Here is a 26,676-nt window from a genome sequence, read left to right on the forward strand (position 1 = left end):
GGACAGAGTTAGAGACTAAGTAGTGAAATTGGGTATAGAAGGAAATCAACTAGATCCATTTTTTCAGGCACTCTTAAAACTTCTGGAATAAATATATTAAATGTTTAGAATGTGTTAAGTTTTCTTCACTCTATGAATAAATAACTTACTCTAAGTGAAGGCACACCAAGGGAGAAATTGAGTGGTTTTCCTGGGATAGTAGGAGCTTTGAAAGCTAACGTGATCAAAGATAGGAATGCTGGTTTGAAGGTCTGGAGGAAAAACTAGACCAGAGATTCAGATGTTGAGAAGAGGTGAGAAGAATACCAGATAATTAAGATATTTGGTATTGTATGCAGATACAGAATTGAGTAAATCAAATCAGTGCAATTCAAGCCTTTTCACTTTGAGACTAACAAGGGGATACACAAAACAAGGCGATATATTACTTAGAATTGAGTGTGTGCTTATTTGCTGAATTGGTGGAAGACAGATCTGTTTTTGATCGCTATGAAATCTAAGTATAGTTATTTTCTCTTCCTCTTCTCTATCAAAGCAGCTCTGAACAATTTATAAACTCCTCATATTTTACCCATCCTTTCCTCTATCTTGTTAATGACATAATTGAGGAGGTCACGAAGCTAAGTCTAGTTCCTTGCTCATAGGGAGAAATCCATTTAAACTATGCATTTTATCTTTACAACTTCTTTGGGTTTAGGGTTTTAAGGGGCGAATAATGGCTAACTCAGCCAAATGCCACAAAGTTCGAATGAATAGGTGCCGACTTAAGGAAATATTGTCAACTAAAAGTATTTTGCCAGCATTTTACCATTGACATCACTTTTTCCGTAGGGTTTTAAATACCTGAAAGGCCTTCTGAATGATACTTGGGAAACGTTTTAAATTATTCTCAGAGGTACAGATAGGTTATTTTATCATAGATGTTTATAGAGCAAAATTGTGAGATTTTAACCTCTTAACCTGTATTTGCTAACTCTGGGTCTCTAAACCATTCTGTTAGATTAGGCTGTCTTCTATTTGTGTATCAGTTACAATCTTATTTTCAGAAATACTGAACAGGATAACGATTTCATACACTTAAAACTATTCAAAAATAATAATTTTAGGGCTTCCCTGGTGGCGCAGTGGTTGAGAATCTGCCTGCCAATGCAGGGGACACGGGTTCAAGCCCTGGTCTGGGAAAATCCCACATGCTGCAGAGCAGCTAAGCCCGTGCACCACAGCTACTGAGCCTGCGCATCTGGAGCCTGTGCTCCGCAACAAGAGAAGGCTGCGACAGTGAGAGGCCCGCGCACCGCGATGAAGAGTGGCCCCCGCTCACCGCAACTAGAGAAAGAACTCGCACAGAAACGAAGACCCAACACAGCCAAAAATAAATAAATAAATCCATTTAAAAAATAATAATAATTTTAGTAGTTTAGTAGAGATGCTTAATATAAGAAATTGTAATGGTGCTGAATGACCACAGATTGATTGGATTATGGAGATCTTCACCTTGAGCAGAAACTGAAGATCAGCTTTTAAGTGTTAGACGGTAGTATCTTACTGCAATAGCACAGAGGTATTAAAAAATTATTCTTGACTTTCCCCTCTTCTGCTTTATTTGGATTGTGAGGGAAAACAAATATTTCTGAAAATTTTGTAGACAAAATTTACCCTCAGCTGAATAAACCTTTCCTTTAAACACTGGATATAAATCACATTTTAACAACATAAAATTTTCTACCTTTTACTTGCATTAAATTTTCAAAAATAACATTGCATTTACCTTCTCACCCTTTAGATTTAGTTTTATCTCCTGGGTGTAATTGGAAGAATTTACCAACCTTGAGCCACCACTCACATTGTTCCACTGAAGTTAAACCATGGTGAAAGACCGAGATCCCTTTCCTGTTTTACAAAAAGCATGCACTCTCTATCATTTGGATAGTTTTTTTTATTATATCATTTTGGTTTGTACCAACCTAACATTGTTATGCTGCTGTTTATTTGACTTATGTATGTACCCATTCTTCTCTAGGAACCCACAAATTTACAGTTTTATGTACGTAAGACCAAATATGCTCATAATATGATAAAATTCACTTTTAATTTTATATTAATTTAAAATAGTATTTCACTTTTACGGTGAAGTTTTTATGCATTAATTTCTCAGGAACCTCTGAAAGAATTAATCATATGAACAGTCTTTCTTTAAGTTCTTTGTACAGTTTTTCAAAGCATTATTATTTTAAATATATGATAGCATTGTGATGTTTGCATTAGTAATAATCATTCATTTTATTCCATATTGCCAGTCCCAAAATTGGAAAAAGAGAGATATTGATTGTAGGAATAGATAATGTTTGAAAGGTAATGGAAAGGTAAGGCTTGGATTTTACACATTTTAAAAAAATGTTTTATTTATTTTATCTTATTTATTTTTGGCTGCATTGGGTCTTCGTTGCTGTGCGTGGGCTTTCTTCTAGTTGTGGCGAGCGGGGGCTGCTCTTCATTTTGGTACGCGTGCTTCTCATTGTAGTGGCTTCTCTTGTTGCGGAGCACGGGCTCTAGGCATGCGGGCTTCAGTAGTTGTGGCACACGGGCTCAGTAGTTGTGGCTCACGGGCTCTAGAGTGCAAACTCAGTAGTTGTGGTGCATGGGCTTAGTTGCTCCGCGGCATGTGGGATCTTCCCGGACCAGGGTTCAAACCCGTGTCCCCTGCATTGGCAGACAGATTCTTAAACACTGCATCACAAGGGAAGCCCCTAAAGGAAAAAACTTATAGATGTTTGCTTTCTATTGCTTCAGCAAAGACCAGGCTAGTGCTTTTATATCAAATCACCATGTCATCCTTGCCACACATGTGTAGACTTCTATTTGAACTTCAAAGAATACCTTAGAAGTCAGTGTCTCTTTCTCTTATGGTATCTAATATTGGGGATCATTTGCTTTTGGTACCCACTACTGTTTCTAAAGCTATCACTTGACTATGGTACTAGTATGTTTCTTGTTTTAAAATTTTAAACTCTTCATTCCAAGTTGTGCTTTGTTAGTATTTAAATTTCTCCTGCTTAGAATTGCTGAGCTCATTAGATTTGCATACAAGTTGATGTTTTTCACTGATATGGGAAACTTTTTGCCAAATTTTACTCCAGATATATAATCTGCCTCATTTTTTCTCTCATCTCCTTCTGATACTCAGATTACATGTATTTTAGACCATTTAGTATGGTCTAACAGGTAGCTAAAGCTCTACTCTTTTTTTCCCAATATTTTTTATGTTCAATGTCACTTACCATTTCTTCTTCTGGTTCCAATTCATTGTTAAGCTTATTCAGCAAATTTTTTATTTCAGTTATTGTAATTTTAAATTCTGCAATTCCTATTTTCAAAAGCTTTTCTTTATTGAGAGTCTCCATCTGTTCCTTCATTTTGACCATCTTTTTCTTAAAGTCTTTCAATACTTATAATAGCTGTTTTAAAATCATTTTCTGCTTATTCCAACATCTGTCATCTTGAGATGTGGCTGTATGGAATGTGTTTCCTAGACTATAGGTCACATTTTAATTTCTCCACACATCTATTAATTTTTTATTTCATATTTTTCAATGTAGAAGATGTGTTATAGAGGTTTTAGTTTCTCTTCATCTGCAGAGTTTTGTTTTTGCTCTATAAAACAAATAAGAATTTACATTATTTGTAAATAATGTAACATTTTTGGTCAGTTATCTTGAGGCTTGATTTTATGCTTTGTTAAGGCAGGCCTGTGGAAAGCTCAAATTATTTATCAAGCCCCCTCTAATTACTTTCCTCCCTGGTACCCAGCAGTTGAAACCCAACTGTGGCTTTCTCCTTTCTTTGTTTCCCTCCTTAATTTCCAGCCACACTGGCATTCCCAAATTCTATGTTTTGGCTCCTTCCTTAAGCAAAGAAAATAGTGGCTTTCTGCTTATCTAGCCACCACATGCCACGCTGCCTGGGAAATGCCCTCATCAGACAAATCATAAAGATTTGGATCTTACCTAGTGAGTCTGGTTATATTTTTTCACTGATCAGATCCTTTTCAGTTTTTGCCTCCTTTTGTTCATTCTTCCTTGTCTTTAAACAGTTGTTTTTAAAAGTTTGGTCCACAGTTTATAATTGTTATTTTCAGTTGAATAAACTTAGGAACATTTTGTTGTTTTATAAAACATTTTCCTCACCCCATTTATATCCCTTTTACTCCTTCCTTGTCAACTCTCTACCTGAGAAGCATCCACAATCTTTATTTTTATGACTATGATTTTGTTTTTTCTGTTGTAGGTCAACATATAAATGAAATCAATCTTTGGTATCTGGTATCTTTTATTAAGCATAATGTTTTCAAAATTTATGCATGTCGTTGCATGCACCACTAGTCTGGTTTTTTTTGTATTGTTGAGCAGTATTACATTGAATGAATAAACCACAGTTCCTTTATTCATCTTTTTTATTGATGGGTACCTGGATTATTTCCAGTTTTAGCTCTTATGAATACTATCCTTAATATTCATGTAAAAGACTCCTTGTGGGTGTACTTCTTTCTCACTTTACCTTGCACAAATACCTAGGGATAGTATTGTTGTGTTAAAGGATGTATGTGTTTTTATCTTTTAAGAAACTGCCAGTTTTGCAAAGTATATCATTTTCCATGCCCACAGGCAATATGTAATATTTGGGGTGCAGATCTTATTTTTCTGTCCAGATTATATTCTGTTATATAATAGAGATGATTTTTAATGTAAATTTTAAGTTCCTGGTAAATAATTTTGATAACCAGTCCTTTACTTTTAAACTAAAAATACTCTGAGATTTCAAGAGTGATATGGGTGGCAGGGCCAAGATGGCAGAGTAGAAAGACACTGAGCTTACCTCCTCTCACAAATACACCAAAATTCACAAATACCTGCAGAACAACTGTCAGTGAAAAGGAACAGAACCTACCAGAAAAGATCTACAACTAAAGACATGAAGAAGGGACAACAATGAAATGGGTAGGGGAGTGGACTCATGATATAATTAAGTCCCATACCCCTGGGTAGGCACCCACAGACTGGAGAATAATTATATTGCAGATGGATAAAGAAGATATTATATGGAAAAGAATCTGAGAAAAAGCATATGTATAACTGAATCACTTTGCTGTACACCTGAGACTAACACAATATTGTAAGTCAGCTATACTTCAATTTAAGAAGAGAGTGGTATGCTTTATTTATTACATAGGCAATGTTCAACTTTTTCAACTAGTTTAATAGCTCTAAAAGTTGGATGGTGGGGGAGTGTTTTGATGTAATTATTCACCTTCATAAGTTGTAGATGTTTTTAAATTACTTAAATTCAATTTTTTAAGGGCTAGACACTAATTATGAGAGTATAAAATTTAGAAATCTTTACATGGCAGTAATTTTTGCTTACATGTTACTGTAATAAATACCTGTGAGTATGAACAAGAGAGTTTTAGTTCATTCCATTAGAGCTCTGAGCTAATGTCAGGTGTTTCATTTGAGTGTCTTCTTGATGTGGTTACCTTTGTTCTGTGCTTTGGTCATCAGTTGTATCCCTTATGAATGCTCTTTTGCAAACTCATACTGTTCATCGTGGGACTGGGGAAAGTGAATGTAAGTAGGTAAGTAAAAGCTGTAGCTGCTACTAGAAAATCTGTCCATATATTAATTAGCAGTGTCATTTTGTACACAAAAACTTTTTCATTGAGTGTCTCCTATGTATTTAGCACTGCAGGTGAAACAGAATGAGGGCTGAATGTGGTCTTTGGTCTTAAATTAATTTGAGACCCCATGTTGGATGGTGTTCTCTTAAGAACAATATAACTTCTGTGCTGTGCGATGTAGATTTATAAGTATAAATATTAAAGAGAGGACCTAGTAAGGATTAAGGAGGTTGGTCATGTTTTACAGCAGAGGTGGAATTTAAAGTGAGCATAAAATCAGTAAGAATTAAGTGTAGAGGAGATAGAAGTCCCAAGAGGAATAATAAGAGCAATAAGTGTTCATGAATAGTACTGTGTACAATGAATGTGCCTCATGGTTACAGATGAGTTTGAATGCAAAACACTGAATGACAGCTCCTTGAGGGGCAGGGTTTCTGTGTCTTGTGCATGTCTCTGTCAACAGTGCCTAGAGTCCTCCCTAGAGCATGACACTGTGTATGCCATAATAGGAAATTAGCGTTTTTGACTATTAGGGTTGGAAGCAGTGAGGCAGTTGTAACTGGGTTTTCAAAGGCTTTAAACATAGGAGGGACAAAACCTAGCACAATTGATGGTAAACATTTGTGGAACAGAGGAGTAAATATTCAGTTTCAGGTTGAAGAATTTTGGATTAATTCTGTTGGTGGTGGGGCACTGGAAGTGTTTACTTTTTAAATCTGGGGGTAATATGTTTTGAAGATTTGTTTTAGGAAGACTACAATGGCAGGCTATTATTAGGTTAAATATTTTGAAATAGTGTTTTAGGGAGATTCAGAGAGACTCTAGCAAAAGAGTCTAAGTAGGATATCATAAAAGCTCAGAATAAAAAGGTGGTAGTAGGAATGGAAAAGCTGCTTCAGGAGACGTTCATAAAGAATACTCAGTATAGGGATAGTGGAGGGAGAAGAGAAGAGAAAATCAAAGATGATGCCAGGTTGACCTGAACTATTATAGTATTACCTGTAGTATTAGAAATATTAATAATTAGGGTCCAAAGGCATATGAGGAAGTGAAGGGTATGTGAAAAGTCTAGTTTCAGATATGGGTTTAAGATGATGGCAGGAGAGCTGAATGAAAGCTTCCAGCAGGAATTTGATGATTCAAGATGCAAAATACAGAACTGAGCTTAAAGCTGGGAGTGTGCATTTGGAAATTGATCATTCAGATGGGATGGTCAAAATCATAAAACTGAGTGAGCAGTTGAAGGGGTAGAGCATAAATTGAGAAGTTCTTGGAATGAAGAGCAGGTACTTTTAGTTTTTCACTAGAAGGGGAAGTGTTAATATATAGAAATAGGGGCCCAAAGGTTATTGTCAGCAAATCCCAGGGAGGCAAGGTGGTTAACAGTATTGGATGCCATAGAGCAGGGGTAGGCAAAATATGGTCCATGGTTCATCACCTGTTTTTATAAATAAAGTTTTATTGGAATACAGTTACTCTTTATTTGTTTACATATCGCCTTTGACTCCTTTTGTGCTACAGTAGTAGAGTTGAACAGTTGGTAAAGAGAGGGTATGACCCACAGACATAAAATATTTACTGTTCGGCTGTTTATAGGAGAAATTTGTAGACCTCTTCAATAGAGATCTAAGAAATTAAGACCAAGAAGGGGCCTTTATGCTTTATGATTAGAATAACCTTTGATGACATGAAAGAGTTCAGTTTTATCATATAAACAAATGTTTACTGAGATCCTTCTTTGTGACTGGCATTGGGTTTTGCTGGTGTGGTCTAGGAAGAGGCTAGATACTAGCAAGAGATTCATTAATGAGTAAGTGCATAAATTGAAAGGAGTGAAGGTAGTCAATGTAAATTTTTGTTTTGTGAATTTAGAAATAAATGAGTGGGAGTTTGAAGAGTATATGAGGATGGGATTTTAAAATATGAGGAAAACACGATGGAAAAATTCTTACAGAGTTCCTTTGAGAGAGGCAGAGTGTGTTGCCATTACAGGAATTAATGGTCTAAGACTTGAACGCAGGGAGTACACAGGCCTTATTACAGGAAATGAATAGAATTGTTTGTGGAATTAAGAATAGTAATTGCTCACACAGCTGTTTTTAAATAGCAAATTGTGTTAGGTAATCAGCAAAAATCCACCAAAATGTACTTATGCAGAAGCTGCTTTATTGGTACTGACTTATGATCCTGATGGGTACTATAAAAATAAACAACCTAAAAACTTCTGTATGCAGTTTTCACAGTGGTGTGGTACTGTATGTTTTTTGTTTAATGTGCAAGGGCAATGTAATATTTTCATCTTTCTTTTCCCACACCAAACCCAAATATAATTGTCTTGTTGAAGAAGAGCAACAGCATGAACTTTGTGAGCTCACAGAGCAATGAGGTGTGTTCTCATTGAAATGAGTAGTATCTGTTTGATGCTTCTCTGTTTGTCTTCCTCCTCAGACAAAAATGGAATGTTTTATTGTATGGTTAGATTAAGGTGTACTAATTCATTTGTTTTCTGTTTTTTCTTTCTATATTTTGTTCAAATGTATTTCTTTCTTTTGGATTTGGCTGTTTCTTAGGACTCCATTTTAATTTATTGGTTGGCTTTTTAGTGATGCCTCTGCATTTTTTTCCGCTTTGGTAGTTTCTCTCAGGTTATATATGTCATTAACTTAACTTCTCCCAGTCAGTTTAGAGTTAATATTCTACCGTTTCACATAAAATGTAGAAATCTTGTAACCTTATAGGTCTATTTATCCCCACTCTTGCCTTCTTTTATGCTATATTTGTCATATGTATTACAGCTAAATACATTGTAACTCCTGTGAGAGAATGTTACAATTTTTATATAAATAACTTTTAAAGAAGTTAAAAGAAAAAAAAAAGTTTCTTATATTTACTATTTCTCATGTTCTTTTTTCCTTCCTCAAGATTCAGGTTTCTCTCTGATAACATATCCTTCAGCTTGAAGAACTTCTTTTAGTATTTTGTACTGAAGTTTTGCTGGTAACAAATTCTTAATTTTATTTTATCTGAAAATGTATTTCATCTCCATTCTTGAAGGATATTTTTATTCTGGCTGAGATCCCCATGCCTCAGTACTTTAAAGATGTGTTTCCACATCTGGTGACATTCATAGTTTCTAAAGACAAGTCTGCAGTATTTGAATTGTTGTTCTTCTGTATGTAATGTGTCCTTTTTCTGTCCACATTCAAGGTTTTCTCTGTATTTTTGGTTGTCAGAAATTTGACTATGGTATCCTGTTTTCTTAATATTTATCCTTTTGGGTTTACAGAGTGTCCTTAACTGGTAAATTTGTGTCTTTTAACCACATTTATGAATTTTCTGGCCATTATTTCTTCAAAAATTTTTTCTACCCTAGTCTCTTTGTTCTCTTATTAGATTTATTAGACTTACTCATCTCTTATTAGACTCTATGTTAGACTTTTTAATATCTTCCTTTAGGTCTCTAAGACCCAGTTTATTTTCTTTTAATTTTTTGTCAAATTGAATTATTTCTGTTGATCTGTCATCAAATTCATTCACTCTTTACTGTCATCTCCATTCCTTTCTTAAACCCATCCAATAATTTTTTTTTTAGACTTCAGATATTTTAATTTTTAAAACTTTCATTTGTTTTTTGTGTGTATGTGTGTGTGTTTTCTTTTTCTCTGTGAGATTTCCAGTCTTTTCATTCATTACAAGCATATGTCCTTTACTTGATTGGGTATAGTAAGGTACCTGGTTTAATGCCCTTGTCTGAAAATCTCAGTAGCTGTGTCATCTTGAAGTTGGCCTCTTGATTATCTTTTTCTTTGAGATTGGGTCACATTTCATTGTCAAGGAGTTTTGGCTTGTGTTATAGATATCATGAATGTTATTTGTGGAAATTTTGGTTTCTTTTATGTTCCTCCAAAGAGTTTTGATTTCTGTGTTTTAGTGAGCCATTAATTGGATCACACTCAGAGTGAAAATTCGATCTTGCCTGAGGTTAGCAGCTGCTCAAATCTCAATTTGATTTGATTCTTTCAGCCTCAAGTGCAAACTGCCCTGTGAATGTGTACGTCAGGTCTCATCCAAAGACTTGAGCAGAGATGTGCCCAAAATTTGGGACTCATCTTTTCTGCCTCTCTTCTTTTGGGGATTCTGTCCTTACTTTCTGGTGATTATGGTTGTCCTGCTCTTTCCTGTTTTTCTTCTATCCAGAAAGATAGTAAGTTTTCTATTGGAATTTTAGTTCTTGCGTGCTGTGGCTGCTGCTTGCCTGCGGGATGAAGCTTTAAAATGGGAAACTCACTTGTGCTGATCCCTAAAGCTGTTAAAAGGAGAAACTCATTCTGGTCTCTTCTTCCAAGTTTATATTCCCATCCAAAATCAGCCTGGTTTTGTTCATTTTCCTGGTAGACCCTTTAGGTTTACTCTTAAGGTGGAGTCTTTATGTAGTTTGTTTTATATTTATATTTTTTCTCCAGAATTTATAGTAGCTGTCTGTAGGAGCATAGTACATCATGTTGGAAGCTGAACTCACTAGTTCAGTTTTGAGATTGCCTCCAGCATATTTGCAATCTGCGTTTAAAAATAATACTTATTAAACATAATACTTTTAAAATAATAATAATTATTATTATTTTACTAATTCTTGGAGATCTACTTAGATTGCTAGACATTCCTCTTCTACTTTGAATTTCTTTTTTTAACCCATCTCTAGTTAACTGAATTCTTATGACGGACTGTCATGTGAATGCCCTAATTTTATATGTGCCTTAGCTACTTAGACATTTGAATGCAAAATACCACACTTCTGCGAAGTACCAGAAGTACATAGAGATGAACGAGGTATGTTCCCTGTTATAAAGTTTTATTGGTAGGGTATACGTGAAAAGTAAATGTCAATGTTGAAGTCAAAGTAAGTACAAATTACTTTCTGAAGAAGTGTGATTAATATTGACTTAGTTGATGGAGAACACTTCTCAGAAGAGAGGACATTCGATCTTAGACTGATTCAAAATTAGAAACTCAGTAGGTGGGGGAAAAGATAAGGGAGGATATTCTAGGACTAGGAAGCAATAGGAGTAGAATATGAATGTGTGACAAGGCTTGGCATGTTTGGGGAGTGACTGTCTTTATGAGGCTGGAGCATTGAGTTTTCTTTTTTTTAATTTTTATTTATTTATTCATTATTTATTTTTGGTTGCATTGGGTCTTTGTTGCTGTGCACGGGCTTTCTTGTTGTGGAGCACGGGCTCTAGATGCGTGGGCTTAAGTAATTGTGGTACAGAGGCTCAGTAGTTGTGGCTCACAGGCTCTAGAGTGCCGGCTCACTGGTTGTGGCACACTGGCTTAGTTGCTCCACAGCATGTGGGATCTTCCTGGACCAGGGCTCGAACCCGTGTCCCCTGCACTGGCAAGCAGGTTGTTAACCACTGTGCCATCAGGGAATCCCAAGCATTGAGTTTTCTGAGAAATATAGTATTCAGTATTGAAGCTGAAAAAAGTAGATTGAGGCCACCACGAAGAATGCCACCTCAGGAGTGTGAGTGTTATTCCTGAGGCAGCAGAGGATCATGTTTTAAAAGTGAATGGATGTGATCCAACTTGTATTTATGGCAAGATAATTGTGCTGGCAGTGTTAACTGTGGATTGGCATGGAACAGAATAGAAGAATAAGCAATACACAGGACCTGAATCAGAGCAAGGGATAGTTACTCAAAATATTGGCAAGGTAGAAATTAATACAATGGGTAACTGAGTGGTTAAGGGAATATGAAAGATGTGTTACCAAATTTAGGAGATTAGGGCTTCCCTGGTGGCACAGTGGTTGGGAGTCCGCCTGCCAATGCAGGGGACACGGGTTCGTGCCCCGGTCCGGGATGATCCCACATGCCGCGGACCGGCTGGGCCCATGAGCCATGGCCGCTGAGCCTGTGCGTCCGGAGCCTGTGCTCCGCAACGGGAGAGGCCACAACAGTGAGAGGCCCGCGTACCACACACACACACAAAAAGAACAAATTTAAGAGATTATTGCATTTCTAACCACATTTGTAAATATCCCAACATCATGCTGACTACATGAAATTTCTGGAACATTTTTTATTTAGAGTTCCTTTTATAGCAGTGTACGTTAGGCTGTACTATAGTGAATACAAAGTGATTTTTCTTAGGACATGTAATGATGTTATTTCAAAGCTGTGATATTGAACGTCTGTGTGTGGTTTAGCCACCAAGCCTAGTGAGGATTTAGGTTTCTCTAACACTTTTTAAATAATGTTTGCTCTTTGGGGGTAGTTACTTGTCTAGTTCATAGAGTCATTTATAGTCTAACTGCTTCTCATTGGAATTTTTAAACTACTATTCATTTATTTAGAATATTGGTTTCAATTATTTCTAAAGAAGAATGGTAAGCTAACAAATAGGGAACCAGTTTCAGCCCCACTTATATTAAACTGAATGTATTATTTCCACTTTATACATTTATTTCTTCCACAAATATTTATTAGTGCCTACTGTGTGTCAGGCATTGTTTCAGGCACCAAACATAAAATATTGAACAAAACAGACTACACTCTTGTTTTCCTGGAGTTTTCAATCTACTGGAGGGGAAAAACAGATTGTAAACATCCCCCCATAATATGATATTTGAATAGAGAGACCTGAAGGAAATTAGGGGAACAAACCATTCAGATATCTGGGAGGAAGCATTTTATGAAGAGGGAAGAACAAGTGGCAAGGCCCTAAGGAGGAAGCATGCTCAGTGTGTTTGAGCAAAAACAGGGGTCCATGTAGTTGAAAAAGAGTGATCTAAGAGAATGAATAGTAGAAGATGAAGTCAGAGAGGTGGGAGGTGAAACCCATGAAACACTGTAGACCAGTGGATTTAATACTGAATGAGATGGGTAGATTTTGAGCATAGGACTGACAGGATTTGAGCTGTTTTGAAAAGGTCATTCTAGTTCCTATGTAGAGTATACACACTGTCACAGGGGCAAGAAGCAGGGAGACTCTTTAGGAGGCTATTGCCATAATACAGAGGTGATGGTGGCTCAGACTAAAATGATCATGTTAAAAACAGTGAGTCAGGCACTTCCCAGGTGGTCCAGCAGTTAAGACTCCGCCTTCCCAACACAGGGAGCTTGGGTTCCATCCCTGGTCAGGGTATACCGCATGCCACAACGAAGATCCCATGTGCTGCAACAAATGACCCAGTGCAGCCAAGTAAATAAATAAATATAAAATAAAATGAAATTAAAATAGTGAGTCATAGTCAGATTTTGAAAATGTTTATAAAGTAAATCTAATGGGATTGTATCATTGAGAGACTGAATAGGGACATTCTTTGCTGAGACTTACCCAGAGTTGGAGAAGAGGCATCAGGCCTTTTTTAGAGTGGACTTCTTAGTGCCTCTGTGGAAGAAAACACCTGGCATTGTTGTTTAGGTGCAGGGCTTTGTTGTTCAGATTCCAGAGGAGTAAGGCAGTTGCTTTTAGGTGCCCTGGGAGGGCCTTTTCTTGTTTCCAGAAATTTGACAGCCAGATAGTTTAGGGGAGGCTTGGAGATGGCTCAGGAGCTTTGACAGGGTTATTAGAATGTCTCTTCAGACAATCAGAGCAAATCCTCAATATACCAGGTCACTACATAGATAGTTCTCAAGGTGGTACAAAATACCTGCTTGCCCTTTGAGAACTTAGTTTCAATCCCTGGGCATTAGGCAGTTTTTTATTTTTCCTAAACAGATAGACCTGCCATTTCCTTTTGACCATCTACTCTTACTTCATTGATTAAATCACTAGAATGTCCTGTTTAATTGTATATTTACAGGACATTTATATAGAGTGATGTGGCTAATAAAAATAGCATAGCGAAGTCACTGTTTGGAAGTTAATTTCAAAATTAGTCATTTTCTTGAAATTGGTCATGTTTAATTATCTTATTCTAGTGTACTTTGGCACTGGAATATCCCTATTTTTAAAATCTTAGTTCTCATCAATTCCAAATAGAAATTGTGATTAATTTTAAAGATGACCTAAAAAGGTGATTCCTTTAAATCATTTACTGGTCTTATTTTCTTACATACTTTAAAAAGAGTTAAACTTTTTAATTTGACAGTTCATTTTACAGAATCTCAATTTTTTAGTAAAAAAAAAAATTCGGGCTTCCCTGGTGGTGCAGTGGTTGAGAGTCTGCCTGCTGATGCAGGGGACACGGGCTCGTGCCCCAGTCCGGGAAGATCCCACATGCTGCAGAGCGGCTGGGCCCGTGAGCCATGGCCGCTGAGCCTGCGCGTCTGGAGCCTGTGCTCCGCAACGGGAGAGGCCACAACAGTGAGAGGCCCGTGTACCGCAAAAAATAAATAAATAAATAAAAAATTCTGTAACCAATGTTATGTACTTCATATGAAGCAGCAGGTCTTATATTTCCGTACAATTTCAACATTTCCATAGCTTTTCTGTTTTGTTTTTCGTTAATGTGTAGCATAAAAAGAAAGGATTTGCTTTTATATTCTAATTGATTCTGTTTCACAGTGAATTTCTGGAAAAACACATCGGTAGGTTTATTTCATTAGTATCTAAAATTTGAGAAATATAATAAAAAATGGTGGTGGTGGGTTTTTAGGTGTATGTTATTTTACAATTGATTGCAGCCTTTGAGTCTGATCTAAAGGAATATCATTACCCCACAAATAAAACTGAGGGAAGAAACTACTGAAGAGATACATCCATAGCTTTGGTTATCTGACATAGCTATCTCCAATCAGATTTCTTTTATCAAATCATCTATTGAATCATCCTATAGCAGATGGCAGTCCTGCAAAGTATATTATCTTTTCCTTATTTATAACAGTGTTGGGATTTGATATTTTTGAAGTACCTTTTATTTGCTAGAATAAAAACCTGATTTCACTGCTACCAAAAGCTGTGTGTATGTGCATGAAAGAGAGAAAGAGACAGAGAGAAAGAGAGGTATACAATCCATTGTGCTGTTCCTCCCAACTTTATATATGTCCCTTTTCCACAAGGAATAACTCTCGGGCATAATACAAAGCAATGTGGCTGTATTGACTTGTTTTTCTGAAAAACTTTTTTTTTTTTTTTAAGTTTATTTTTGGCTGTATTGGGTCTTCGTTGCTGTGCACAGGTTTTCTCTAGTTGCGGCGAGTGGGGGCTGCTCTTTATTGCGGTGCACAGGCTTCTCATTGTAGTGGCTTCTCTTGTTGCTGTGTGCGGGCTGTAGGCGCACGGGCTTCAGTAGTTGTGGCTCGCGGGCTTAGTAGTTGTGGCTCGCGGTCTCTAGAGTGCAGGCTCAGTAGTTGTGGCGCACGGGCTTAGTTGCTCCGCAGCATGTGGGATCTTACCGGACCAGGGCTCGAACCTGTGTCCCCTGCATTGGCAGGAGGATTCTCAACCACTGCACTACCAGGGAAGCCCTGACTTGTTTTTCTTATAGCTTTGCTGCAGGGATATCCTAACTACTCTTCTCTTGATTTTGTGTATCCCCCACCCCGCTTTCCCCTTCATTACTTCTCTGCTCTCTAGACTCTCCACCAGTACCTGAAATATTTTCCAATTCCAGACGTGTTTCTCCCTTCACCCTCGTAGTCTAGGGTGACAGAGTCTTTGGTGATAGGTCTGGTTGGTAGCAGGTGGGAGAGGAGCTGGCCAGCAGCTTTACTCCTCATTCACCCCTTTTACCTCCAGGTAGGTCTTGTCTGAGCCTAACAAAGCTTGAATAATGCTTCATGTACACAAACCCTGTACTGTTTTTGAGCCCCTGGGGGCCCAGATTGGCGGGGGGTGGTGTGGAACAGGTGTATAGGGTATAGAAAAGTCACTACCCCAAAAAAATGTTTCCAGTTTTTGCTAATGGCTAAAAACCTAGAGAAGTCTCTAGGATTTTGTGCTAGGAGAATGAAAGAAGTAGTAGGATAGAAGCTGTGAGATAATTTTATGCTGATTCAAGAAAGAGAGCACTTTCAGTCAAAAAAGATGGTGGCAGTAGAGAGGAGGCAGGCAAAGTAGTACCTGAGTCCTTCATAGGAAAGAAAGTAATGCTAGATATTTTACTTGGCTAAGTTTACTTGCTCCTCCAAGAGTCTTGCTCTCTGACATCTCAAAAACTTGGTTACACCTTGTATTCCTTCTTCAGGCTCCCAGCCTCTTAGGGAAGTGCCTGTATGTGTAGTAATTTATGATTTGCTTTCAGTTACTTTTCCTATTAAATGTTTCACAAGAGAAGGAAGTAGATTGTTCCATTGAATTCACAAACCAGTGTTTTTAGATATACGGTCTAAAATTTAATGTTTGTTCTTTACTGAAAAATGTTAAATAAAATATTAAGCCTTTTAAAATGAGGCACATGGAATCAAAACATATATTGGATTTTAATTGATTCCATTCAGAAAAGCAGGTACTTAAGAGATTCTGTATATAAAAGATTTAAAAAGTATCATTTAAATCTCTATATTAGTTAAATTACTGGTTAACTCTTTTAATTTTGTTGCAGAGAAATAGAATAGATTAATTAGAAGGTTAAGCAAGACTCAAAAGTGTTTCTGCTACTTAATTATTCCTAAACTTTCTGTTACATCTACCATTTTAATCTGTAAGTTGAGGCACTGGCATCTCAAAAATTGTTGAATTGGCATGTGTAGACTAGAAATAGGAAGGAAAGAAAAATATATGGCAGTGGTGATTCAGACATATCTTAATAGAAATGTTTTCCTCCTAATTACTGTATTGCAACTGTGGTATATTTTCTTGTTGATACATAGTTTTTCAGATTTTGATCAATTTGTATAATTTCTGTATTGTTTATTTTCTGTGGGTAATTTCTTTTTTCCTGGTTACCTTGGTCTTGTGGCTGAAGCTTTGGAAAGTTTATTACTCCTGTTATAATTCTATGTTTGTACAGCCATTGTGTTGAGCAGAAAGGAGTCGTTGATGCTAAAGGATGACTCTTGCCTTTGTCAGTGCCAGCCACGATCTTCTGCTCAGAGTCTAGATACATTAACAATAAAGCTGTAGAGCTCTTTTAAACCCTAGCCAGATCCTTGTTATTCTGTAGCATCCTTTGAGCCCTCTACATGTCTTGTATCCTTGGTATGTAGTACTCTTTAGTTGGTGGCTTAATTAATTACAATTTTATTTAATTAATCTTTGATCTTCTTTCATGTTGTGGAAGTAATTAGTGTCACTTGATAAGAATTAAGTATGTGTTTTCACAGAATTTCATTTATCACTTAAAATTTTGTGTGAGATGTTTTCTATAGCAGATACCCATTTATTTTCTTTTACAAATGTATTTAAAATAACACATAGCCCCCGTATTTATTAATTATTTGATAAAAGGCAATTCAGAGTCATAAAATGAATTATTTTCATTAGAAATAGGATCATCAAGATAAGTTTGCATTGTATGTTCTAAATCAATGAAAGTTATATTTACTCCCCAACCCCAGGCCCACCATTCTGCTTTTTATGGATTTGTCTACTCTAGGTACCTCATATAAGTGGAACCATATACTATTTGTCCTTTTGTGATTAGCTTATTTCACTTAACATAATGTCCTCAGGTTGTAGCATGTGTAAGAATTTCTTTCCTTTTTGAAACTGAATAATATTCTACTGTAGGTATATACCACATTTTGTTTATCCATTCATTTGTCAATGGACACTGAAGTCACTTCTACATTTTGGCTATTGTAAATAATGCTGCTGTGAACATGGGTGTGCAAATATTTGAGACCCTGCTTTCAGGAGCCAATTTACTTTTGCATTTTACTTTGGATATATGATATTTTAAAAATATAACTCATTTAGGAAAAAAGTTACAAATGGAAAGTATGATCTTTTTAAATAAAACTTTTCCTAAAATTATTTGCAGTTTCGTAAGTAGCTTTATATTAATGGATTTTGTAGATTGATAGTAGTCTTTGTCTTGGATTGGGTCTCATTGGAATCCTATCTGCTATTCTACAGTGTTGATTGCAAAGAAAATGCTTGAAAAATAGACCACAGGTAACTGGATACTGGAGAAATATTTAGTAACAAGGTGTGTTTTTACATGATACTCCCCAGACTTGTAGAATCTTTCTTAAATCTAGAATTTCAATAAGAATTCTCCAAGAATGAACAAAACAAAAACACTTTTTTTGTTGTTGTTTTTGTTTTGTTTTGTTTTTACATATAATCTGTGTGTTCTTAAAGCTTCTGATTCATTTGAAATTGTGCTTAGTGTGTTATTTATAGTAGGTACCCATCTTTTCTCTGTATTGTTTTTGATATGGGAAGTACAGATTCATAAAAAGAATAAATTAGGGTCCTACTAACTGAATTAGTAAATTTTACTTTGGGTACTGACTTCCTTTCCTTGCTTTTGTCACCTAGTCCTTCAGTTGACAATTCGGTCCCTATGAAAGAGCCTTGGGAATCGTGGCTAGTTATTGGAGAATTTGTAGCATTTAACTTAGTACAGACCACTTCTCATCTAAATCACAGAAGACTTCAAGGAATTTTTTTGAAGAAAAAGAGGTTCTAAACTTAACAGAATTTTGTTTTTGTAACATCTAGAGTTTTCTCATGCAAGAATGAAACAAAAGAAGTCAACCACCTAGGGGTAAAGCAGGAATAAAGACGCAGACCTCTTAGAGAACGGACTTGAGGTTATGGGGAGGGGGAAGGGTGAGCTGTGACAGGGCGAGAGAGAGTCATGGGCATATACACACTAACAAACGCAGTAAGGTAGATAGCTAGTGGGAAGCAGCCGCATGGCACAGGGATATTGGCTCGGTGCTTTGTGACAGCCTGGAGGGGTGGGATGGGGAGGGTGGGAGGGAGGGAGACGCAACAGGGAAGACATATGGGAACATATGTTTATGTATGACTGATTCACTTTGTTATAAAGCAGAAACTAACACACCATTGTAAAGCAATTATACCCCAATAAAGATGTTAAAAAAAAATTTATATTTTCTTGTCAAATCATCTACTTGAGATTTTAGAATGTGCTTATATCAAATTAAATATACTATTTTATAATGTTTAAAAAAAAAAAAAAGTCAACCATTTGTATTTCATCATAGAAAGAGTCTCAGAAGGGGTTGGGAAAGTGTACCCTGTTAGGAGTCAAGGATGAGAAAGGCTGGTCTTCAAAACAGAAAAGGGAGAAATGGCTGGATTGAGAGATCTCCAACTCTTTCAGATTTTTCTGGGGATTGATTGGAAGGTGAAAATAATGGAGCCAAAGCTTCAGAAGGTACATTAAGGAGGATAGTGAACTGTTTTGTTGTTAATGGTAATTTATCCTTGTCACATTGAGTCTTCCTTTGCAATTTTCTTAAGAATAGATCTCCTCATTTAGAATCAGATTTTAGAGGAGATTTTATTAGGATGAGTTGTCACATCATTTTGATTAGTTTTGATATAATTAATGTTGATTTGATATGGTTTGATATAGTTTGATGTCTTCAGTTAAGAATAGCTACTCAGTGCTTTGATAGAAACCAGTTTTATTAACTTGAGCACTTGTTTGACTTGCTTCATTTTCTCTAACCCTTATTCACTTCGTATATTCATGGAGGCAGTACTAAACTTTAGAAAGTTGGGGGTGGGGCATTCATCTACTCTTAGAAGTAGCAGTGGGTGGAGACAGGTGGAGAGACCTAGTTTATGCTCTGTTCAAAAATCTCCAAAGACCTACATTGGCAATTTATGTAGGGCATTGTATAGAGCAGTGATAAAGATACTCCCAAGTAACTTATTTCTGCAGGTTTCGGAGGCAAGGATTGATACACAGCCAGTTCCAATCAAATGCAGATACCACCCACTGAATTGTATTATCTGCTATACCAAACAAAACCCATCATTGTATCCTCTTGGATTTATATTGTTTACTTTCTTCTCTCCTTAGGTATGGATGAACGAGGAGGTACAACATCTTGGGGAACAAGTGGTCAACCAAGCCCCTCTTATGACTCATCTAGAGTAAGTTTGCTCATCAACCCTTGATTAAAATTGTAAAGATAATTTGGCAGAATAAGTAAGTTCTTTCATATGTGAGTTCTATTTCCTAAGAGAAGTGAAGATTAATGTATTTTATGGGAATATATTAGAATACCCAGTACCTTCATAGTAGCTTTAATTCTTTCCCTTAACTGTCATACTATGGGAGTTCATTTTATGTCCTACAATGAAAGAAATATTCTTGATGTTATTTCTACACCTCAACTGCTTGTAATACCCTTTACTAAAGCTGGAAGAGCTTGGAATGCCTCACTAAGTAATCTCTAAACATAGTCATTTTTCTTCTTGTATTGTTTATTTGCCTTGAGAGCTCTCAGAGGACCAGCTTCTAGTCTCCCCTTTCACGTTCTTGCTATAGTAGTCATCAGCGATTTGTATCAGGGATTCTATAGCCCTGTCTCTTGGAAGCATATCAAAACAGATACAACAGATGACGTTTCTTGGTTGGCAGTTAAGAGAAAATAGGACCAAGCTAACATGCTATACAATGAAAGGTTAAAAGTTCAGAGCCTTTTACAGAAATTAAAAGAACAAAAAAATTCCCCAAAACTTTAAAAAATGAGACTGAGAGACTGAAAATTAGACCAAAGAATTGAGAATAAAATTAAAGGCTGTGCCCCCAGATTCTGCAGTAAATTGATGAGGTTAAGAGCTACCTTTTCCAAAAGGTCATACTTTGAATGAATAATGAACTATTTATTTCTCTCAGAATTAACCAAGAGAGAATAGACAAGCATAAAATTTATGGGCACTTAACTCTAGAAGCAAATTGGTTTAAGTGGAAGAAAACCTGAATAATGTGATTGGAATTCATAGTCTCCATATGGGTTACACTGTTTTGCATTGAAAAATGCTGAGTGAAAATACTTACTAAAATATGGGTTTTGCTATTATATTTGGCTGTAAATATGTTTAATTTATTTTAAATACTTGGGAGAAGAACTGGGATAGTCCTGTGGAATCCAGGAAACTGTAGAGAGAGACTGTTAAACATGGGTTTTAGTGTTTCCTTCTCTCAAATCAGTGCTGTGAAAGCTGAGTTGTAGTGTAAACAGCACTGTCCTGGGTATCACAGGATCTACTATTGACACTACTTTGAACTTGCTACTTAATCTTGGACGTGATATTTTATCTTGTGGGTAAACTGGTTGATATCCAAATTTCCTTCCACCTTTAAAATTTTTTTATTTTTTGAATAATATTGTGAATAGGAAAGATAGGTTTCCTGTTTCGATTCTGAAGTAGGGATTTTATATCTTAGAGGACAATACTAGTTGATACTGGATTATTTTCTTTCAGAGCCTTGAGTTACTGTGTGATAACATGTTATTTCTTAATATACATTAAATGGTGCCTTTGTACCTTACTTCCCTTTCAAGCTTTCAGTGTTTTTCTACCTGAGTACTGAATAGGATTTTAGGAGAAGAGACCATAATAATATATCCAAACATTTATATATTTCATGTTCCTGAAATTAAGTTTACCTTTAGATATGGACTTCAAAGCAAATCTTGCTTTTCTTTTTGCTATTTGATCTATAGGTCAAATGTGAAATGCAGTTTTTTATTCTTAATTTGTTTTTTCAGTGTATGTTATGTACAGTGAAAAGTTAAATTGATTTTATAGTAGTTTTCTATCATAAAAATCCAGATTAATCTCCAGATATCCCATACAGCCATACACACGCGAACACACACACACACACACACACACACACACACACACACACACACACACACACACACACACACACACACACACACACACACACTATATTCACACACATTTTTTTCCCTGCCTGGCTACTGAGTGATCTGATAGAACAGTGATTTACCGTCCTCCTTTCTTTTTGTTCCCAGTGAAATCTACTCTTCCAATAACTTTTTTCCTTTATCCTAGTCATGATTCTGTGTTAGTCAAGATGTTATATTTTATTTACAATTTCAAACCATTTATTTCTCCCCTGAACTCTTCTCATCAGGGAGAGACATTTATGGTTATCTTTGAAGCTGTCCTCAGCACTCCTTTATAGGAAGATTGTCAACTTTCTGAGTTTTATTATTAAATACCTTTTACCACCTTGACCATGTTTTTCATAATTATGAGTATAGATGGATACAATTTTGTTAATAAGAATCTCAGTTGAACAAAGTACTTAATTCTCGTTAGTATTTTAATACAGTGAGTTTTTAAAATTTAGAAATAAATAATGATATTGGCCAAAAGCTAGTTTTGACACATTGTTAGTAAAATTCAATTTAAGCTTTAATGAAATTGCAGATGCCTTTGTAGAAATTATGTGAATGACATTTATTTAGACTTTACTATATTGTATAAATAACACACTTCCATCACGGAAAATCTCATTTAATAAATAATTTGATTTTACATTAATAATAGAAAAATTTTTAATTTTACTTTTTGTGGTACGTCGTGATAAAAAGGTATCTAAAAACTGCAAAATGGGGGGCTTCCCTGGTGGTGCAGTGGTTGAGAGTCCACCAGCCGATGCAGGGGACACGGGTTCGTGCCCCGGTCCGGGAAGATCCCACATGCCACTGAGTGGCTGGGCCCGTGAGCCATGGCCGCTGAGCCTGCGCGTCTGGAGCCTGTGCTTCGCAACAGGAGAGGCCACAGCAGTGAGAGGCCCGCATACTGCCAAAAAAAAACTATAAGGGAGAAAGAATAATTTTTTTGTAGTACTGTAAGCAGTATTTAGCATATGAACTCTATTAATACTGTATTACTATGCATTTTAGTGTACAAGATTGGCTATACAGATTCATGAAGGTTGAGATCAATATTTATTTAACAACTTTTCAAAAAAAACTATAAGGGAGAAAATTTTTTGCAGTACTGTAAAGCAGCATTTAGCATATGAACTCTATTAATACTGTATTACTATACATTTTAGTGTACACAACTGGCTATACAGAATCATGAAGGTTGAGATCAATATTTATTTAACAACTTTTCAAAAAAAACTATAAGGGAGAAAATAATTTTTTGCAGTACTGTAAAGCAGTATTTAGCATATGAACTCTATTAATACTGTATTACTATACATTTTAGTGTACACAACTGGCTATACAGAATCATGAAGGGTTGAGATCAATATTTATTTAACAACTTTTCAAGGAGAATTTTTTCTCTTTATACTTTTTGCCTAATAGGTCCTGACTTTAATTTTGATGAAGATACCATTCTGCTCTAGTAACCTTGATGCATAAGTGAGTTCCACTTATGGAAGTGTGTGGCTAAGAGGCCACAAACTTCTTTTCAGTGTTTCACCCTATGCCCATTTTCAGAAGTAAGAAAAGTCACTACAGCAGAGCTCTTTCTAGTGTGTCTTCCCTGTTTTTCCCAAAACCACCAGAAAAGTAGCCTCATAGCGTACAGGTGGTTGGTTGAGTTTCCGGTTATCAGAACTACCCACAGCACAGTTGACCTACTCCCCACCTGTGCAGAACAAAAACACACACGTGAACAGATAAAAGCATCATCATGATTGAATAGCGCTTCTATTTTCAGAAATTTGTGAAAGTGGTGATTGAATTTAAAGCACCAGAGACTGAAAGGAGCGATTAATCTCAGATAATTTAGACATGGGCAGAGGTATAATTAATTAATGACTTTGTCCCCTCCCTCCCTTATTTTTTATTCTTTCCTACAAATGAATGTTTTCTATATTTGACCTTTGTAACCAGGCATAAAGCCCAGAGAATATCATGATTTTTCTTATTTTCTACAGTGTTAATGATTTATTCTAGTTTCAGATTACCCCCCAACCCCCACCCCCTCTTTAGGAGGCAGTGATTAAGAGCACATACTCTGGGGCCAGACTACCTGGGATGAATCCCAGCTCTGCCACTTACAGCATGTGTGATTCTTGTCCAGTTACTTAAATTTACTGTACCTCAGTTTACTCATCTGTGAAATGGGGATAATAATAATTACTTTACAAGGTTGTTGTGAGAATTAAATGAGATACATGTACAGTGGGCAGTGCTTAGATCAGTGTCTGGTACATAGTGAGTGTTCTATAAGTGTTGGCTTTAATCTTATATATGTCAGAATTTATCAACTAGATTTATTTGTAACAAACAAGCTTAAATGAATGAATACATTTGCAAATGTGCTGCATTCTAAGTGTAATGAATAAGAATTGTTTTCTGATTCAGTCATGCTTATTAATACTATACTTTTACTTCTTTTATATTTGTAAAGGACATAAATAAAATTGATTTCCTTTCCCCTGCAATTTCTTTCTTGGGAATGCAGAAGTCTTCTGAGAAACTTTGATATAAAAGTTTTTGTCTGTATAATGCTTTATATATAAGGAATGCTCTGTATGTGTTTGCTGAATACAATCAGATTGAGGAAGAATCATTAGATATACTAGATTAATTGCGTTTGGAGTTCGAGGAGGGGAAAGAACCGAAATTGATACAAGCTGGTGAAGCTTGAAGTAGGTGGTGGTGGTATTAATTAATGGTTATAGGGCTTTCTTCTGTGCTTACAAATTATTGCCCTGATTGATGACACTGCTTAGTGAAGCATTTTATTTAAGATCACAGCCTCTGAAGAGTTGTGCTCTGTGACCTTGGACAAATTACATAACCTCTTTGTGCCTCAGGTTTCTAATCTCTATAATTATGATAATCTTACAGATACTTTGTAGGATTTTGGTAAAGATGGAGTATAATAATAGCTATGAAGTATTTCATTTATTGATACAATAAATGAAAGCTGCTGTTACTATTATTACCACCATTATTATTTTCTCCAAATATCTAATATTTTATTATGTATTTTCATGCTTATATTTCCTCATGTACAAATTCTGTTTCAAAAATATTGTCTGATCATTTTAGTTTACGGAAATTCCAAGGGGCCATGTCATCTTGGTTTTCCTGCCCTTTTAAGCTCTGCTACCCAACCTAGGCCAAGCTCACAGTGCCGAAGTACCGTTGCAGTTTATACCCTGGGCAAGGGGTTATGAGAGGGCTCATAGGAAAGAGAAGTCTTTCTGTTGATACTCTTTCCTACAATACAGAGTTTTGCATTCCTTAATTTAAAAGGTATGAGTTCACTGGTAGGTAACCACTAATAGAAATTATATTTATAGGTACCATCAATGCCCAGGAGTTGGCAGTTTAATCATAAGTATTTTCAGGTTACATATAACCCATTGTGGTAGTTATTTTTCGAAAAGGAACAACATTCAATTGAGTAGAGTTTGAGTGCTTATTTTTTCTAATTGCTAAGTTTCTACCATGGTTTTCCCTTCTCTTTATTTTATTTTTTATTTTTTTTTTTGCCATACACGGGCCCCTCACTGTTGTGGTCCCTCCCGTTGCAGAGCACAGGCTCCGGACGCGCAGGCTCAGCAGCCATGGCTCACGGGCCCAGCCGCTCCGCGGCATGTGGGATCTTCCCGGACTGGGGCACGAACCCGTGTCCCCTGCATCGGCAGGCGGACTCTCAACCACTGCGCCACCAGGGAAGCCCCCCCCTTCTCTTGTTTTTGTTCTTGTTTTTGTTTTTGTTTTGCGGTACGCGGTCCTCTAACTGTTGTGGCCTCTCCCGTTGCGGAGCACAGGCTCCGGATGCGCAGGCTCAGCGGCCATGGCTCATGGGCCCAGCCGCTCCGCGGCATGTGGGATCTTCCCGGACAGGGGCTCGAACCCGTGTCCCCTGCATCGGCAGGCAGACTCTCAACCACTGCACCACCAGGGAAGCTCCCCCCCCTTCTCTTTATAATATGGTTTGCAGAATGAAACAATCTTGCTCGTGTTGTTCTTCCTTCCCTCCCCATTTTGCAATATTCAAATTTTGAAAGCTAGAAGAATTTTCAAAACTAGAAGGTGTTTTATTTATATCCAGTCCTTTTAGTTCGTAGAGGAGGAAACTTAAGAGAGTATGAGATTTGGCTAGGTTGAGATGTGTGCTGTTGATACAAAATACACATGAGATTTGGTCAGAAAGTTTGCCTAGTTAATGACAGACTCTGGCCTAGAACTCACATATTCTGAATTCTGTGCTAGTATTTTTAACCCCCTTACCTTAGAATTTCCCAACTCAAAGAATTGTCTTAAATTTTCTGCCATATACTGAAGGAATGGGAGGAGAGAGAGGACAAAGGTGAAAAAAGAAGAGAATCTGCAATTGATAAAGAGGGCATTGGACATTATTTGATTTTTTTAAAAATTTGCCTGGCAGGTATAGTGTTTCATGAGGCAGAATAGTGTACAATTTAAGAGCTTGAATGTTGAAATCAAGATGCCTGTGCTGTTTCTGGCACTCCTATTTCTTAGCTGTATGACTCTAGGCACGTTGCTTCTCTTTGCCTCAAACATTTTTTTGCTTTTCCCTTTTGCACTGGTTGTGGGGGCCGGAGGTGGTGGATACTAATAATAACTACCTTACTGAAGTTCCGGACTTAGGCCTATTAGTGGAGAAGGGGAAAACCAGTTATGTGGTGATGAGTTGGCTTTAAAATACTTAGCTTTGCTGCTGTGTATGACTCAGCACAAAATAATCTCAGGGACTTTCTGTTAAGGGATAAATAGTTGATATGTTTTGAGTTCTTTCATTGTAAACATACTGTGTGACTTGTGCTACCTGTTGCAGTGAAGGGATATGAGGGTACAGTTTATTTAAAAAGCACCAGCAGTGGTCATTTCTCAGATCAGCTGTCAGGAATACATGTGGATGGCAGCCTGAAAGACCAGATCAGGTAGAAAAATGAAAATATTAGGGTACAAGGATTCAGAATTTGTTCTAGATTTCTGAGAGTCATACATAAAGCCATAGATTAGGTACTTGGGTTAAAGGAAACAAAAATAAATAAAAATTCAACTAGAGTAAACATAGAGCTTTCAGATTCTATGGACACTAAAATGAGTCCGAAAGGTTATCTGTATCCATTTAATGTTACTTCTCTAACAACTCTGGACCATTTCTGTCAGATGTGGCTAAAGGGATCTTTAATTTTG

General features: G+C 36.6%; 1 protein-coding gene across 9 annotated transcripts in view; it reads left to right on the plus strand.

Annotated features, from left to right (window-relative positions):
• TCF12 (transcription factor 12) overlaps positions 1-26,676 on the plus strand; it is a 380,845-nt gene that overhangs the window by 131,560 nt on the left and 222,609 nt on the right. For all 9 annotated transcript variants that reach the window (XM_067747931.1, XM_067747970.1, XM_067747922.1 and 6 more), the window contains one exon: positions 19,566-19,639. In XM_067747931.1, the coding sequence (XP_067604032.1) occupies positions 19,566-19,639 (74 nt within the window). The remainder of the gene's footprint in view (positions 1-19,565; positions 19,640-26,676) is intronic.

Source organism: Pseudorca crassidens, chromosome 1, assembly GCF_039906515.1.
Source record: "Pseudorca crassidens isolate mPseCra1 chromosome 1, mPseCra1.hap1, whole genome shotgun sequence".
Taxonomy (NCBI): domain Eukaryota; kingdom Metazoa; phylum Chordata; class Mammalia; order Artiodactyla; family Delphinidae; genus Pseudorca; species Pseudorca crassidens.